General features: G+C 40.6%; 2 protein-coding genes across 2 annotated transcripts in view; both read right to left on the bottom strand.

Moving 5' to 3' along the window:
- The window catches only part of LOC131348985 (NACHT, LRR and PYD domains-containing protein 12-like), a 135,328-nt gene that overhangs the window by 48,486 nt on the left and 70,923 nt on the right, over nt 1-15,919 (bottom strand). Inside the window, exon 17 of the mRNA XM_058384244.1 lies at nt 800-973. Within this exon, the coding sequence (XP_058240227.1) occupies nt 800-973 (174 nt within the window). The remainder of the gene's footprint in view (nt 1-799; nt 974-15,919) is intronic.
- LOC131349000 (NLR family CARD domain-containing protein 3-like) lies at nt 1,049-6,652 on the bottom strand. The gene is made up of 6 exons (XM_058384300.1): nt 6,320-6,652; nt 5,743-5,859; nt 5,256-5,310; nt 4,710-4,914; nt 2,653-4,423; nt 1,049-2,518 (listed from the first exon to the last, which is right to left on the bottom strand). Exons 1-6 carry the CDS (start codon nt 6,370-6,372, stop codon nt 2,494-2,496), a joined length of 2,226 nt encoding a protein of 741 aa, XP_058240283.1. The 5' UTR covers nt 6,373-6,652; the 3' UTR covers nt 1,049-2,493.

The raw sequence follows: 15,919 nt of genomic DNA, 5'->3' as shown, positions 1-15,919 counted from the left end.
GAAATCCTCCTTACATCTCCTGTTCCTATCTTCCTAATCTGCTAGCTGAAGCTCCACTGACTGTAGGGTTTTTTATGTCTGCTAAGAACACTGGAACTGCTCTTCACACCGACTCTAGCTTGTTGATGTTTGAGTTTACTGAGTTGATGCTTGTTGTTAGCGTGTCTAACAAGCAAATGGTCTAAGCAGCCATCATGTTCAGTCTGTCACGTGACTCCCCCTGTTTTGGACACTTTAGTAACCGAGTGCAACATCACAACCAGCGGTGGGAAGAAAAACACACAGAATGGTATGAAGAGTGAAGAGTAACGAGTCCAGTGCTGTAGATTCAAGGTGATGCAAGGTGATTACACAGAGTGACACGCCCCCTACATTAGAGCTTAATTAGGGCTATAATCTTTTATCCCGTTTCAGTGATGTGTCCGGTCATCAGCAGTCGTGTTCCAGACGCAGTCGCGAGTGTAATGAACGTGACCGAGGTGGATTATTTACTCTACCATCATTTTTCCCGAAAATGTGATTGGAGTAGAAACTAATAGTGTATAGATTGAACACACATTGTATAATGAAAGTACAAATGATAGAAAAGGACAGATGACAGAACATTAAGTTTAGTGTTTTTTAGTTTAAACTAAAGAGTTACAGCTTTTCTGTTTATTGTGTTTGTTATTCAGAGGAAACGCAGCATGAACCCAGTCCAGCACTTTATACACCACTAATGAAGCTGACCATCTATTTTAAGTGTGTGTGTGTGTGTAAATATTATATGACCTGCGTGTGTGTGTGTGTGTGTGTGTACCTCAGTATCTCCAGTGTACAGTGTGGATTCTTCAGTCCAGCAGAGAGCAGCTTCACTCCTGTATCCTGCAGTTTATTCTCACTCAGGTCCAGTTCTCTCAGACTGGAGGAGTTTGAGCTGAGAACTGAGGACAGAGCTCTACAGCTTTCCTCTGTCAGATTACACCGAAACAGACTGGAAGAGAAATGATGAAATATCAGAACACTGATCTCAAACACACACACAGCCATAATCCAGCTAAAGTTGAAGCTGTAACAGAAATGTGAGTGTGTTTCTCTCACACACAGAAATCAGAGGACAGGACACCACATCAGGACATTTACAGGAGCAGGGACGTCTTTCTGAACTCCACAATCTCTCACCTACAATTTATTATAAGACCATTAGGTCATGTACATAACACACACAGGTGAGAGTGAGCAGCCTACAAACACTACACTCTGATCTGTGTTCAAGTTTCTACACCCAACACTGCAGCTCCAGTGCATTTTATTACAGAAAATAAAGAATTATAGAGCTGTACACTAGCAGTTAATAACATGCCAATACTAGTCGTACTTTACACTGAGTTATATGCTGAATTTCACAGAGACGGTAAAACAGTTGGTGTGTGTTGTTCTCTGTGCTCGTACAGGTACAAATCTGTCACCTGGAGACCTCTGATTTTACACACACACTGGTTCAGGTGTTTGGTGTGGACCCGAGTACAGGTGGAGTCTTCACATACGTCCAAACAGATCCAAACTAAAGAAAAAGGTTGATTTGTTCAAACTAAACCAGGTAATTAAACAAGGTAAAGCCAGTCATGGGAGCCTGTGTGTGGTCATACATATGGAACTGGTCAGTTACAGCAAGTGTGTTAATTTACAGGAACAGTTTGAAAAGATAGAGTTGGTTTTTTCGTCTTGTCTCAGAAGGTGGTAAGGGCTGGGCAATTTTATTCTTTCAAAATTACACTCAAGAAAATCATTTTATTAGCAATATAGATTTATCGTGTTTTATTTATTAGAATGGACTTTGGAAAATATAGATGTGCAAAAAAGTAAGAATCTCTTTCTTAAATAAACAATGATTCTTTTAAATAAAGAGTATAAGACAGGAAATGTAATAAAAATGCACTATTTGTTCCAAATGGCCCTGTTACTAGTTTATACTATTTAAAGAAAATCCAACTCGACTCTTTCCAGTATGGTCCAGTTCAGTATTTTGTTCCCAGTTAGATGGTGGGAATCAGCCGTGATTAAATTAGGAAGAAAATGTGAAAAATTGGAAGAAATAAAAGCATGACAGAGTGAATCTCTCCACAACACTGTGTCACAGAACAAAAGATGAGGAACTTGAACCTAAACAGGTACTTGAAGGTGAACAGAGTGTTTAATATTTACTTTTTATATTTTCTATTCATATTGATCCCATTTTGACAGCTTGATGTTTTTCTTCTTCTCATTTGTGAGAGTTCTGTTCAATGTCACTTTCAGAATAAACAGAGAAAAGAAAAAGTGTCTTTCACTGCTATTTAGTTCAGAAATGTGTTTAGTTCTTAAATGCATGCAGTTATTTTGTACAGATTTTTATATAAATTTCAGAGAAAACTTAATATATCATGATTCATCTATAAAAGATATAAAATGATTCATATCCTGATCCATAAGATTTTGTCCATATGGCCCAGCCCTCAGTGCAGACATGACGTGTTAGTGTAAAAAGTGAAACAATCTTCTGTAAAAGTACCAGGGGTTTGTTTAAAGAGGATTAGAGGAACTATTAACAAGCATTAATCCAAACAGTGCAGTTCAGTGTTACATTAAAATAACAAACCATGCAGTAATACATTTATAAATAAAAATACTCACACAGCTTTTCTGGAGGCTTTGACCACTGGCAGCAGTCTCAGAAGACATTCCTCTGATTGATCATATTTCCTCAAATTAAACTCATCCAGCTCCTGTTCTGAGGTCAGTAACACAAACACCAGAGCTGACCACTGAGCAGGAGAGAGACTGGATCCACTGAGACACCTGTAATCTCCTGTGTTCAGGTAAGTCTGTACTTCCTGCACTAGAGAATGATCATTCAGTTCATTCAGACAGTGGAACAGATTGATGGATTTCTCTGAAGATGGATTCTCCCTGATCTTCTCCTTGATGTACTCCACTGTTTCCTGTTTGCTGTGAGAACTACTTCCTGTCTGTGGCATAAAGTCTCGTAGGAGAGTCTGATTGGACTCCAGTGAGAGACCCAGAAGGAAGCGGAGGAACAGGTCCAGGTGTCCATTCTCACTCTGTAAGGCCTTGTCCACTGCACTCCTGAGGAGATCAGACATGTTTGGATTTCTGAAGAAATTAAAATGTCCAGTGCTTTGCTCCACAAGCACATTTGTCTTTCTAAATTTAAAGCAGAAAAACACGTATAAAGCAGCCAGAAACTCCTGAACACTCAGATGTACAAAGCTGAACACCTTCCCCAGGTGAAGCCCAAACTCCTCTCTGAAGATCTGGGTACACACTCCTGAGTACACTGACACTTCTCTGACATCAATGCCACACTCTCTCAGGTCTTCCTCATAGAAGATCAGGTTTCCTTTCTCCAGCTGCTGGAAAGCCAGTTTTCCCAGTGCCAGGATACTCTCTCTGGTCTGCTGAGGATCTGGGTCATGTTTCTGATGGTACTTTTCATCCTTGTGTCTGATCTGATAGATCAGGAAGTGTGTGAACATTTGAGTCAGAGTCTTGGGGATCTCTCCACTCTCTGCTTCACCCAACATTCTCTCTAGAACAGTGGCTGAGATCCAGCAGAAGACTGGGATGTGGCACATGATGTAGAGGCTTCTTGAAGACTTCATGTGTCTCATGATTCTATTGGCCAGACTCTGGTCACTGATCCTCTTCCTGAAGTACTCCTCTTTCTGAGGATCATTAAACCCTCGTACCTCTGTTACCTGGTCTACACACTCAGGAGGGATCTGATTGGCTGCTCCTGGTCGAGAGGTTATCCAGAGAAGAGCAGAGGGAAGCAGATTCCTCTTGATGAGGTTCGTCAGCAGAACATCCACTGAGGCTGACTCTGTCACATCACACAATCTCTCATTCTTCTGGAAATTTAGAGGAAGTCGACACTCATCCAGACCATCAAAGATCAACACCACTTTGTAGGAGTCACAGTCTATTGATTCTAGTTCTCTTATTTCTGGGAAAAAGTGATGAAGAAGATTCATCAGACTGAGATTTTTCTCCTTCATCAGATTCAGCTCTCTAAAGGGAAGTGGAAACATGAAGGTGATGTCCTGATTTGATTTTCCTTCAGTCCAGTTCAGAATGAACTTCTGCACAGAGACTGTTTTTCCAATTCCAGCAACTCCTTTAGTCAGCACAGTTCTGATGGACTTGTCCTTAAAGAGGTCATTACAGTTGATGGGTGTCTCCTGTGTTGCTGGTCTCCTGGACGCTGTCTCAATCTGTCTCACCTCATGTTCATTATTGACGTCTCCACTCCAACCCTCTGTGATGTAGAGCTCTGTGTAGATCTCATTCAGAAGTGCTGATCTTCCATGCTGTGAGATTCCTTCATTAATTCTTTTAAACTTGTCTCTCAGGTTGGATTTCAGCTTTGTCTGATACACGAGTTCTAATAAACAGTAATAACATGTTTTAATGCAGAATCACTGAGTACTATATAAAATGTAAAATTCTTTCAAATGCTGCTGTTCATTCCTGATTCATCTACTAAATATTATTGAAGGAACAGGACCATTGTACAGAGTGACCACAAGCTGGACCATGAACAGAACAGAAAAGCAGCAGATGTACATGATACTAAAATCAAAGTTCAAACTAAAAGTCTTCATATCTAAAACTATTTCCTCTCTCTAAAGTGAACCTGATGGAATAAAGCCATGGCTCAGAGCTCTTACTGTTCTGCAGTGTGTTAGCGAGATCTGTGTGCTTCATGTTCTTCAGGAAGTGCAGTGTGATCTTCAGAGCTCCCTCTCTGACACTGTGCAGATCCTCCTCATCCTCCACCTCCCTCTCAGTGCATGCTGGGTAATCTGGACTCAGGAGCTTCCTAAACCTCTTCAGCTCATTCTTTATCAGAGTGATGACTTTGTGTTCCAGCTCCTGGTCAGAAACACACAGGAACAGATCTAAATATTAAAATCTTACACAGTGAATGGTGCTTTGTTAATGATTTTGGTTATGAAAATAATAAAAGTCTCTTCCTCTTGCCTTTGAAATTCTAATTATTCATATAATTGATTTATTTTCAAAATATAATATAGATATATTGATATAAGTGATTACCCATAATTCTACTGGACATCAAGAAATGACAAGGTATGACAACACACACATTACACACTATAAAACACACACACACACACACACACACATTACACACTATAAAACACACACACACACATTACACACTATAAAACACACACACACACACACACACACACCTTGAATATGGAGTCCAGCTGATTTCTGCTGATGTTTGATTTCTTCTTTTGTGGTCTGTGAACAAATAAAACACATCATGTAATATGGACTATATGTATTCATAGCTGCAGAAATCACAGTAATAAATACAGAGACAGATATTTAACACTATCCTCTTAACACAATACACTGATTTCAGGATTTCATCACTGACACTAACATGTTTAGAAACAAATGATTGAATTAATGAATAAAATGATTTATATTGTCATTAATATCCCAGGTGTAAATGTTCTTCTGTAGCACCACAGACCCTCCAGCTCAGGGACTGCAGGCTGAACTGACCTCTTAAAGCAGTTGTCCTCACTGCCGGACCGAGAGCTGCAGCACTGCACAGTTTAGTGTTTTACTGCTTCAACACCTGATAAAGCTCATGAAGGGCTTCATAATGAGACCAGTGAGTTTGATCAGATGGAACACTGCTGTAAAACACCTCACTATACTGACCTCACATCAGTAGAACTGTCTCTGTCTCTGAAGGCATTTGGATGATCCATTGACTGGTCACTCTTCATGGACACACAGCTGGGTTCTGGTGAGTCTGATCTCTTTCCCTCCATCATTCTAGAATTCCAACAGAAATATCAGCAATAATTAATCCTCTGCTGTCTCAGCACTGTTAAACACTGTGTTGATCATTAAACACCAATAATTCCATCTTTTTAATTCAGCTCCAGTCTGCACACTTCTTCAAACAGGAGACACGCCTCATACCTCAGGAATTACACTGAGGTCAGGAGTCCCAATCACAGAGAACTGACTCCGCTGGGTCTTAAAGCCTGTCGAGTTCACTGACTCAAAGCTATGCTGCTCTTCTGCTCCACATTACACAGTCCTTTTTACTCTTCTCTCACTGAATGATTTCTCTAAACTGTTCTTAGATCAGATCAGTGATCTATTCACTGCTATTAAACACCTTAAACCAAAGTTTAGTTCCTGTGTTAACTAGTGAGTGTTTAGAGATACAGATCTGTTCCCATGAGACGGTGTGTATTTATTGCTGGTGAATGTAAAAGTTACTGACCTCTCGTCTTTCTTTAAGTCCTGTTTTCCAGACACACTCATGTTGGAGGTCATGTCTCCTTCTCCAGATTACAGCAGGACACACGTTTACTTCACTCCAACATCGGTGTGTTAAATCAAACACTATACACACGATATCAAGTCATAAAACAACCTGTGTACATTAAAAACTTCAGTACAAACCAACAAAACTCCTTATATTAACTCTAAACGTCTTCATTTAGAGCGTTTATATATCAGAGCTTTAGCTTTTACTCCTGGAATATTTTATTTTCCTCTCGGAACAAAATGGAGCAGCTGAGTTTCACTTTCATCTAACGGTTTATTCTGCAGAGGGGGAGGGGCAGTGACGCAGCCGCGCACGCGCACAGAAGCACGCACGCACGCGCGCGCGCGCACACACACACACACACTCTCTCTCTCTCTCTCTCTCTCTCTCTGTGGTTCTGGTTTGTTTATCAATGATGGATTGACTGCTGAAAATAAATCATTAAAAATAGGTGTATTTATGTCAGTCTGTAAGAGTGTAGTGGGAAAAGATTTTAGACACTCTCTACATTGTTCTATTAGTAACACTACTTCTCCTAGGGCTGATAATTCCCTGCTTGTTGAAATGGGGAGCAACTTATTCCCCAAACAGGAGGGCCAGCAAACACAGAACCTTCACCTAACATTAGCATAGGATTCCCCTTTGATTATTTTTTCAAAACCAAATAATAACCTTCTAGGAACGTTCTCTAATGGTTATTTTTAGGTTTTATTTTCATGACCATTAGGGAGTTTTTGATAAAGGAACTCAGTATAAACAATAAATGGATGTGATTTGAGGTAAACATGCATTAATGACAGAGACATGTTAAAAATCTAAACATTCCCAGCTGAAGCTAATTTAAATGATTTAGATGTAAACACATACAGATCTCCAGCCAAATCAAGTGTGTGTACAATTAAAAGATTCATTATTTAATTTAATTCATCTGAACTACAATCAGTTACGTAGTTCCAGGGGCATTTCTAGGATTTGAAAACATCAGGGGCCAAAACATCAGGGGGCAATTAGGGACAGGGGGTAAGCAAGAATAACACGTTTTGTAAGGGCATTTTTATGTAATATTGTTTAATAATAAACACAAATACTATGCAACACCATAAAATGTCATTCATTCTTTTTTCTGACTCCTCCCATCATTTCAGAGTCCTGCTACTGATAACGGAGTTCATTAATTCATTACATTTTCTCTCTCACAGGTATGCCATAAAATATTATCTCTTTTACAGCTTGTGTGTGAAGCAGTAACAATTCTAAATGTCCATATTACTCACCACTTGCGACGAAGCCCCCAGTTGTTACTTCCTCCGCTCCGATAACTCACAGCGGCAGGGCAGCAGGTCATTAGTTCAGTGTTCGGAATAAAAGGATGACAAAGTTATCCGATGCAGGACATTTTACTTTCCTCCGTGGCAGATTGAATCCAGATTGTCAGGATACAGCTCAAAATTAACTCCCGGGTGAAATAACTGACATGAACTCTAATATAAACAGCATATAAGCTTTATCTCCCCGCTCTCCAAAACTAGATGAACCGCGCGCGCGCGCACACACACACACACTTCCGAGCACATTTTTATGATTAAAACTCAACGCATCTCAGCTGGAGGATTCGTTTTGTCCTCCTCCTGCTTCAGCTATTTGTTCTGGGATCCGTAAGGATATGCCTTTGCAGTGCTTCCTCGGTGTAGTGCTGCCTGACGTGGGTTTCACAGAAAGACATGCAGCAGGTCAGGCACGACTTCACCGCCTTGATCTTTCTCCAGAGCAGGAATCACAGGCTACATCTCCAGGTCCAGCGTCGCTCTGAGGAAGAGCAGGAAGAGCATGCTGCTGCATCAGCACCACGTTAGCCAGAGTGAAGTTCAGGTTCAGTGCAGGATGAGATTTTAATCTCTTCCTACAATGAGGACAGGGGAAGTTTTCTGAAGGGGATATTTTGCTCCAGAAGGATTCGATGCAGATTTTGCAGAAGCTGTGTCCACAGGGGATGGTCACCGGCTCCTTTAGCATATACTTACACCTTGAACATCTCAAGTGTTCCCTCATCATCAGACTGGTGCATGACTCCCTGGGTATAATGTACAAAACAGAGCAATGAGACTATTCCATATTAAAGGTACAGTGTTTATATTTTTATTAGGGTCACTTAGAAAATCAGGGCCACTTGAACATGGATATAGAATTGATTTTTACTCAGAATTATTGTAATATGTTAATTCATTGTAGTCCTGCTAAAACATTCAGGCCCTTTTTTCTTCCTATGACTAAAAGCACTTTTGTGGCATAATAACAAACAGCACACTGACATGCATTTACATTTAACTGAATCCTGTCCTGTAAAGCACTAAACAGAACCTGAATTGAACTAAGATGCTCTGACAGTCGTCTGGTCAACACAGTTGGTCAAAGATTTTTTCCCCCCTCCTTTTCTTCACCTGTTAGTGGTCCAAATGTTACGGGTGATCAGTGTGAACCTTTACTGACCTGCACAGATTTGTGAATAAAACACTGGAGATAGAAAATGATCCTTAGCTGCCACTGAACCTGCGTGTAGTGTAAATGTCCATGATAGAGGGGAGAGAGACTCAGATGATCTTCTCAGCTGTCCTCACTATCCGCTGAAGGGTCTTGTGATCTGAGACGGTGCACTTCCCAAACCAGGCAGTGATGCAGCTGCTCAGGACGCTCTCGATGGTCCCTCTGTAGAACACAGTCAGGATGGGGGGAGGGAGATTGGCTTTGCTCAGCCTCCTCAGGAAGTAGAGGCACTGCTGGGCTTTCTTGGTGATGGAGCTGGTGTTGAGTGACCAGGTGAAGTTCTCTGCCTGATGAACACCAAGGAATTTGGTGCTCTTGATGATCTCCACAGAGGATCCGTCGATGAACAGTGGAGAATGGTCACTCTGTGCTCTCCTGAAGTCAACAAGCATCTCTTTAGTCTTGTCGACGTTCAGAGACAGGTTGTTGGCTCTACACCAGGCTGTTAGCCGCTGCACCTCCTCTCTGTATGCTGACTCGTCGTTCTTGCTGATGAGACCCACCACGGTCGTGTCATCGGCGAACTTGACTTCAGGGGTTTCCACACACCACACTCTCTCTAGAGCTTACACACAATAGGAGCAGTGGATGGATTTAATACTAAATTGTGCCCTGTGTTTGTGTGTGTGTGTGTTTGTGTGTGTGTGTGTGTGTGTTTGTGTGTTTGTGTGTGTGTAGCACTGGGGTTTCATCCAGAGTGTATTCCTGACTCGTTCACTCTGCGACCCTCATGAGCATGAAGCGCGTGCAGAAGATGAATAAATCTTCTGCACAGCCAGATGTTAAGTGAGAAATGCCAGCTGTTGAGCGGCTCGGAGTCAGGACAAAGTCCAGGTTAGACAGCGAGGATGCAGTAGACCTAATTAATATGATCTTAGACGTGCTGTAATGCTGTAATAGTCTAGATTGTGTGATTGCACTGGATCACTATCGAGTTCTGTGACAGACAACTTGCTTGTGGAATAAGAAAATGTTTTCTTTCCTTTTCTATTCTAATATCTGTTTTGTTTTGCATTGCAGATTCCTCCTCACTGTAAGTCCTAACACTTCTATTAACATCTCAACAGAGAACTGAACTGAGCTGGACACGGACACACACACACACACACACACACACACAAAATTGATCTTGTTTACATGTGCAGGTCTATTTTGAGAACTTATATTAATTTAAGGTTCCACTTGAATACAAAGTGTTCTCCTGAGTCTGATCCTAAACCTGTGTCCCAACTCACAGGCAGTGAAGTGATTCAGATTCTGATCCGTTCCAGTAAACTGCTTCCTTGTGAATGACACGGACTTCCACAAAGATGCAGCAGTTTTCTTTAACATGTGAATGAACATGATTTGGGTCTAAAACTGGGCTCCAGTCTGCTCCATCATGTAGGACTTAAATTAAGTTGTTGAGATTGAATTGTTCAGCTCCACACCCAATACTGCAGCACCTGAGAGACAGGAAGTGATCATGTTACTGAGACAGAACAGTTACTGCTTCAGAAAGGTTTGTGATCAAACACACCTCAAACACCTGAATTGTTGTGTTTCACTCACACTCACTGTTTATTCTGTAATTACACACAGTGGAAATGACATGTATACAACATATATACAAAACTGGGTCACTACAACAACAAATCAATCAGCAGACCTGTTACCATGGTTACAATTAAACACAGATTAGCAAAAAAACAAAGAACAGAGATATGAAAAGTCATTATTAAATAAAAAAAAAAAATAATGATAAATATTACAACTGTAACTCAATCATCTGTGGAGAAACAAATGTGATATAAAAACAGGAGGTAAAAATTGACTATAAACATCTCCAACAGCTGGATGTGTGTTTGTGTAATCAGTGTGATGGTGTGATGATATCTCTGTGTTGTGTGTAGATGCTGAAGGATTGGACTTTGGATTGTAAAATATGTGATTAAAGCCTGAAGTAACTTGTAGCTGAGTGGATAAAAGGATGTGGTCAGTCACGGTTATTGTTCTGGAACTTCTACATCTGAATATGAATGATTCAGCTCCCAAACTGCTGGAAATGTGGGACGGGTTCTAACGCTTCACCACTACTGCTTTATCCTGGACAAGAGGTTTGAGGTCAGACTCCGGTCATACACCAGACCTGGTGAGTTTATAATTTTTAATTCTGAAAGACAGAAGAGAACAGAATTACAGACAACGTTAAACAGAGTCACTCATCACATTCCTTATGAACAACAGAAGCGTAATGCACACACTAGATGTGACATTTTACACAACACACTGAATATTACTCAATGTCTTACAATACAGTAGAGGGGATTTTGTACGGGGGGTGGGGGGGTGCACTTGACCACTTCGGGGCTGATGCTGTGTATTTGAGAGCCATTTTCCTGTTATTTTTGTTAAAGATCGTCTTGATAAAAATAAAGCCGGTTGTTTCTTCTCATCCAACCCTGAGGAAATTTCTTTATTTTATTTTTATGGATTAGTAAAGTTTTGTAAGTATTTGGTAATAATAGGTCATTGGAGAAGACTTCAGAACCACCCTGTAGTGTGTCCACTCAGAGGGGGACAGACAGAAAACTAGACATTTAGAGGGAAATTATGTAATAAAACTGCAGATATAACAAAACTCATTACTGTTTCCTCAAATTATTTTCATTTAAAAATATCAGGAAGCAGATCATCACTCATTCAACCTCCCACTGTTAAAACCACATCTACAGGACAGTACACACACACACACACATACACACACACACACATACACACACACACACACAAACTGAAAATATTATACAGAACACACTGAATATTACTCAATGTCTTACAATACAGTAGAGTAAAGAGACAGGAAGTCAGTAACTCACTGTAGTGTCTCCAGTTTACAGTGTGGATCCTTCAGTAGATCAGAGAGCAGCTTCACTCCTGATTCTCCTGGATTATTACCGTCCAGATCCAGTTCTCTCAGGTGTGATGAGGAGTTTGACCTCAGAGCTGAATCCAGAGCAGCACAACCTTCATCTGTAATACTGCAGTTCCTCATCCTGCAAGAAAGAAAACCTTCTCACACTTAACACACTCAGTTTTAGCATTGAAAACATGAACTACACAAAATCTTTATATACACTACATTTACTCTCCATCTCACACACAACAATGACAATATATCAGATCTCTACAATTACACTTACAACAGATGAGAACTGGAGGTTGCTGTGTTTATTAAATCTCTGATGTGTGTGTGTGTGTGTTTGTGTACCTCAGTACCTCCAGTGTACAGTGAGGTTAAACTAGCTGAACATATATAGTAGGGACGCGGTTTTAGATAAATAGTAACACGCGCATGCGCGGTATCACTGCTAACAGAAGCTAGAGCACGCGGCAAAGTAAATAAGACACCCCCCCTAATTTTCATATGAACGTCGACGGCACCAGGGAACAATGAATAAATGTTTGGAATGTCCGGAAATGTGAAAAGTTAATAAAACTTAATTAAAGACATTTTTACTTCCTTAACTAATTAGAGAAATTAGTTAACCTACTTTATAATGAATATTTATATTCAGTAACATATACATACTCAGTAAATTACCTGTCCCTTGGTCCTTTCTGCCCTTGGTCACTACTGACACAATATCATACACATTGTTTAGGTCCATTATACACAGCATGCAGACATATTTCCTGTCAGTGTGACTCTAAGCCTCCAGCAGTTCTCCATTCTGAGAGCAGATCAGCTCCTGGAAGTGCACAAAGGCTTTCATAAGCTTGTGTTTATTAAAGGCAAGGGATTGATAGTGAGGCCTTATAGGTGAGTTTCATAGTATGAGGCCAGACGCTACAAGCCGGACTTGACAGCTTAAATCACTGGCCAGTAACTGAAAAAGATTTTAAGAAGAGTTTGAATTAAAAAGGGTTTAGATACGTAGCGGTAATATCACTGACAGAGGAAAGTGAGTGTCCATGAGCTCCTACATCACAGAAGCATAATATAAAACAATAATTTTTAATAAATACATAACAAAATGCATGTACAACAATTCCTAGCATTTAAGAAAATAAATGCTGAATGTTTTAATAATAATTTATTAGGGATGCCACAATACAGTTAACTCACGGTTCAATACGTACCTCAGTTTTTAAACATGGTTCTCAGTTCGGTTCAGATGGCTTGGTAAATTAAAGTGTTTTTTTTTTTATTATTCTTTGTTAAGGTGACAGGAACAGTAAGAAGAAAAAAATGGTTTTAGTTGCAATTTTCTTTATTTTACTTAAATGCAAAAATCAACTTGTACACATTCATAGTGTACTGAAAATAGTGAGATATAAATTAGCACTTGTATGACTTTCATACAGGGGACATGTTTGGAGTACAGCGCTCTTTATTTCCCAATCTGCTATGTAATGACCAGTCACGGTGAGATAACTCTCTGTTATCAGAGCAAGACTTTGTGCTTTAGCCAATTCCTTTTCTAATTTTTTTGCACGTCTTTTCGTGGAGTTTGGGAATTACCTCAGTGCTTAAAAAAAAGGACAAGCACTTTTATACAGTTCTGAAAGCCCACATCACCGATCACCAAAAACGGCTGCAAATCTTTAGCAATGAACACCCCTACTGCATTTGGGGTTTTTTTTGTGTCTCTCGGAACCAGTTGTGTATGAATGCTGGGAGGAATCACATAGGGGACTGTTGTTTTTTGGATGCCTGTGTTACCTGCTCTGCCATCCTGCTTCCACACAGTGATATCTCTGGGTGATGGAGCTGCAGATGTGTGGTCATGTTGGAAGTATTTCCATGTCAGTAGGTAACTCGTGTAGAACAGTGCTTAAACACAGTCATGTTTTTGTTTAGTGTTTTTGTTTCATCGGCATCATAGTCCACAACAAATCCAAAATGTCCCCACACCACAGATCTGAAAGACGGTGCTGCTTCCTCGTATTTGTCTCACTTCACCGCTCTCCAGGGTTAGAGTGAAATTTGACACCAGAGTCGCAAGCATGGTTACTGCCCCTAATTATAACGATCACTGATTGGATATTCACTCGGGGACAGACTGTGTCTGTCTCAGCGCCTAGACTTACGTACTTACATCAAATTATGTATGAAACTTGTGGCTCTCATTTTGTGTAATCCAGTGGAAAAGAAAAAAGCATTATTGGAGCATTAGCAAGGCTAGCTTAAACAAGTCCAATACAAACCAAGCTCAGAAAAAGACTGCAGCACCACACCAGAATTGTTAGCATTGTTAGCAGAGCCAGCCATGACCAGCTAGGCAGATTATGGCACGTGACAAGTGGCTGTCAAGTCCAGGAAATCCTCCTTACATCTCCTGTTTCTATCTTCCTAATCTGCTAGCTGAAGCTTCACTGACTGTAGGGTTTTTTATGTCTGCTAAGAACACTGGAACTGCTCTTCACCCCGACTCTAGCTTGTTGATGTTTGAGTTTACTGAGTTGATGCTTGTTGTTAGCGTGTCTAACAAGCAAATGGTCTAAGCAGCCATCATGTTCAGTCTGTCATGTGACTCCCCCTGTTTTGGACAATTTAGTAACTGAGTGCAACATCACAACCAGCGGTGGGAAGAAAAACACACAGAATGGTATGAAGAGTGAAGAGTAACGAGTCCAGTGCTGTAGATTCAAGGTGATGCAAGGTGATTACACAGAGTGACACGCCCCCTACATTAGAGCTTAATTAGGGCTATAATCTTTTATCCCGTTTCAGTGATGTGTCCGGTCATCAGCAGTCGTGTTCCAGACGCAGTCGCGAGTGTAATGAACGTGACCGAGGTGGATTATTTACTCTACCATCATTTTTCCCTAAAATGTGTTTGGTGGAGAAACTAATAGTGTATAGATTGAGCACACATTGTATAATGAAAGTACAAATGATAGAAAAGGACAGATGACAGAACTGTAAGTTTAGTGTTTTTTAGTTTAAACTAAAGAGTTACAGCTTTTCTGTTTACTGTGTTTGTTATTCAGAGGAAACGCAGCATGAACCCAGTCCAGCACTTTATACACCACTAATGAAGCTGACCATCTACTTTAAGTGTGTGTGTGTAAATATTATATCACCTGTGTGTGTGTGTGTGTAAATATTATATGATCTGTGTGTGTGTGTGTGTGTGTGTACCTCAGTATCTCCAGTGTACAGTGTGGATTCTTCAGTCCAGCAGAGAGCAGCTTCACTTCAGAACACTGATCTCAAACACACACACACAGCCATAATCCAGCTAAAGTTGAAGCTGTAACAGAAATGTGAGTGTGTTTCTCTCACACACAGAAATCAGAGGACAGGACACCACATCAGGACATTTACAGGAGCAGGGACGTCTTTCTGAACTCCACAATCTCTCAGCTACAATTTATTATAAGACCATTAGGTCATGTACATAACACACACAGGTGAGAGCAAGTGTTACGGCCCAAAGTTGTGTCTGTGTTTTTGCTCTCTTTCTATCTCTTCCCGCTCTCACTGCCTCGTAGGTTCCCATTCGTCAGGGGAGACGTCTATCCTCGTTAACCTGCATGACGTCGCCGCCTTTGCCTGCCAATCCCAGAGATCCGCGCCAGTTTTAAAAGGGACGTCTGTGTGGACGCTGTCTCTCGCTTTTGCTCTCTCCCTTGCTTTGATCTGCCTCCGGGGAAAAGAGGACAGTTTAGCTACTTGAGATTCATTGTGCTACACGTAGAGAAGCGGCTGTGTATAAACACACTAGGATAGGAGCGAGCGCCACTCTCTGTATGTTTTGTTTCTGGTTAGGGAGAATAGTTTAGATAGGGCTTGAAATCGCCGAAGGCTTTTTTTTCCTTTTATTTTCTAGATAGATTAGAGGATTGTGGCGAGTTAGTTTGGTTTTGTTATATTTCTTTCTTTTATTTGGTGCCGCTGTTAATCCTCTCTTTTCCCGTACTGATTATTATTGTATATATCTATCTATCTATCTATATTTCTTCTTTTCCGATTCCGTCATGGACCAATAAACTATATATTTAATTTTGCTATAAGGTCGCCCT

This window comes from Hemibagrus wyckioides, linkage group LG29 (assembly GCF_019097595.1).
Source record: "Hemibagrus wyckioides isolate EC202008001 linkage group LG29, SWU_Hwy_1.0, whole genome shotgun sequence".
Classification (NCBI taxonomy): Eukaryota; Metazoa; Chordata; class Actinopteri; order Siluriformes; family Bagridae; genus Hemibagrus; species Hemibagrus wyckioides.
This window is presented reverse-complemented; position numbering and strand designations above follow the sequence as displayed.

What these genes read in the sequence shown, in the direction of transcription:
- LOC131349000 (XM_058384300.1), bottom strand. Translation starts at nt 6,372, where the DNA reads ATGACCTCCAACATGAGTGTGTCTGGAAAACAGGACTTAAAGAAAGAC. An exon ending in GACTTAAAGAAAGACGAGAG is followed by an intron (nt 5,860 to 6,319) that starts GTCAGTAACTTT and finishes TTGGAATTCTAG; the next exon opens with AATGATGGAGGGAAAGAGAT. An exon ending in CGCTAACACACTGCAGAACA is followed by an intron (nt 4,424 to 4,709) that starts GTAAGAGCTCTG and finishes ACTGTTTATTAG; the next exon opens with AACTCGTGTATCAGACAAAG.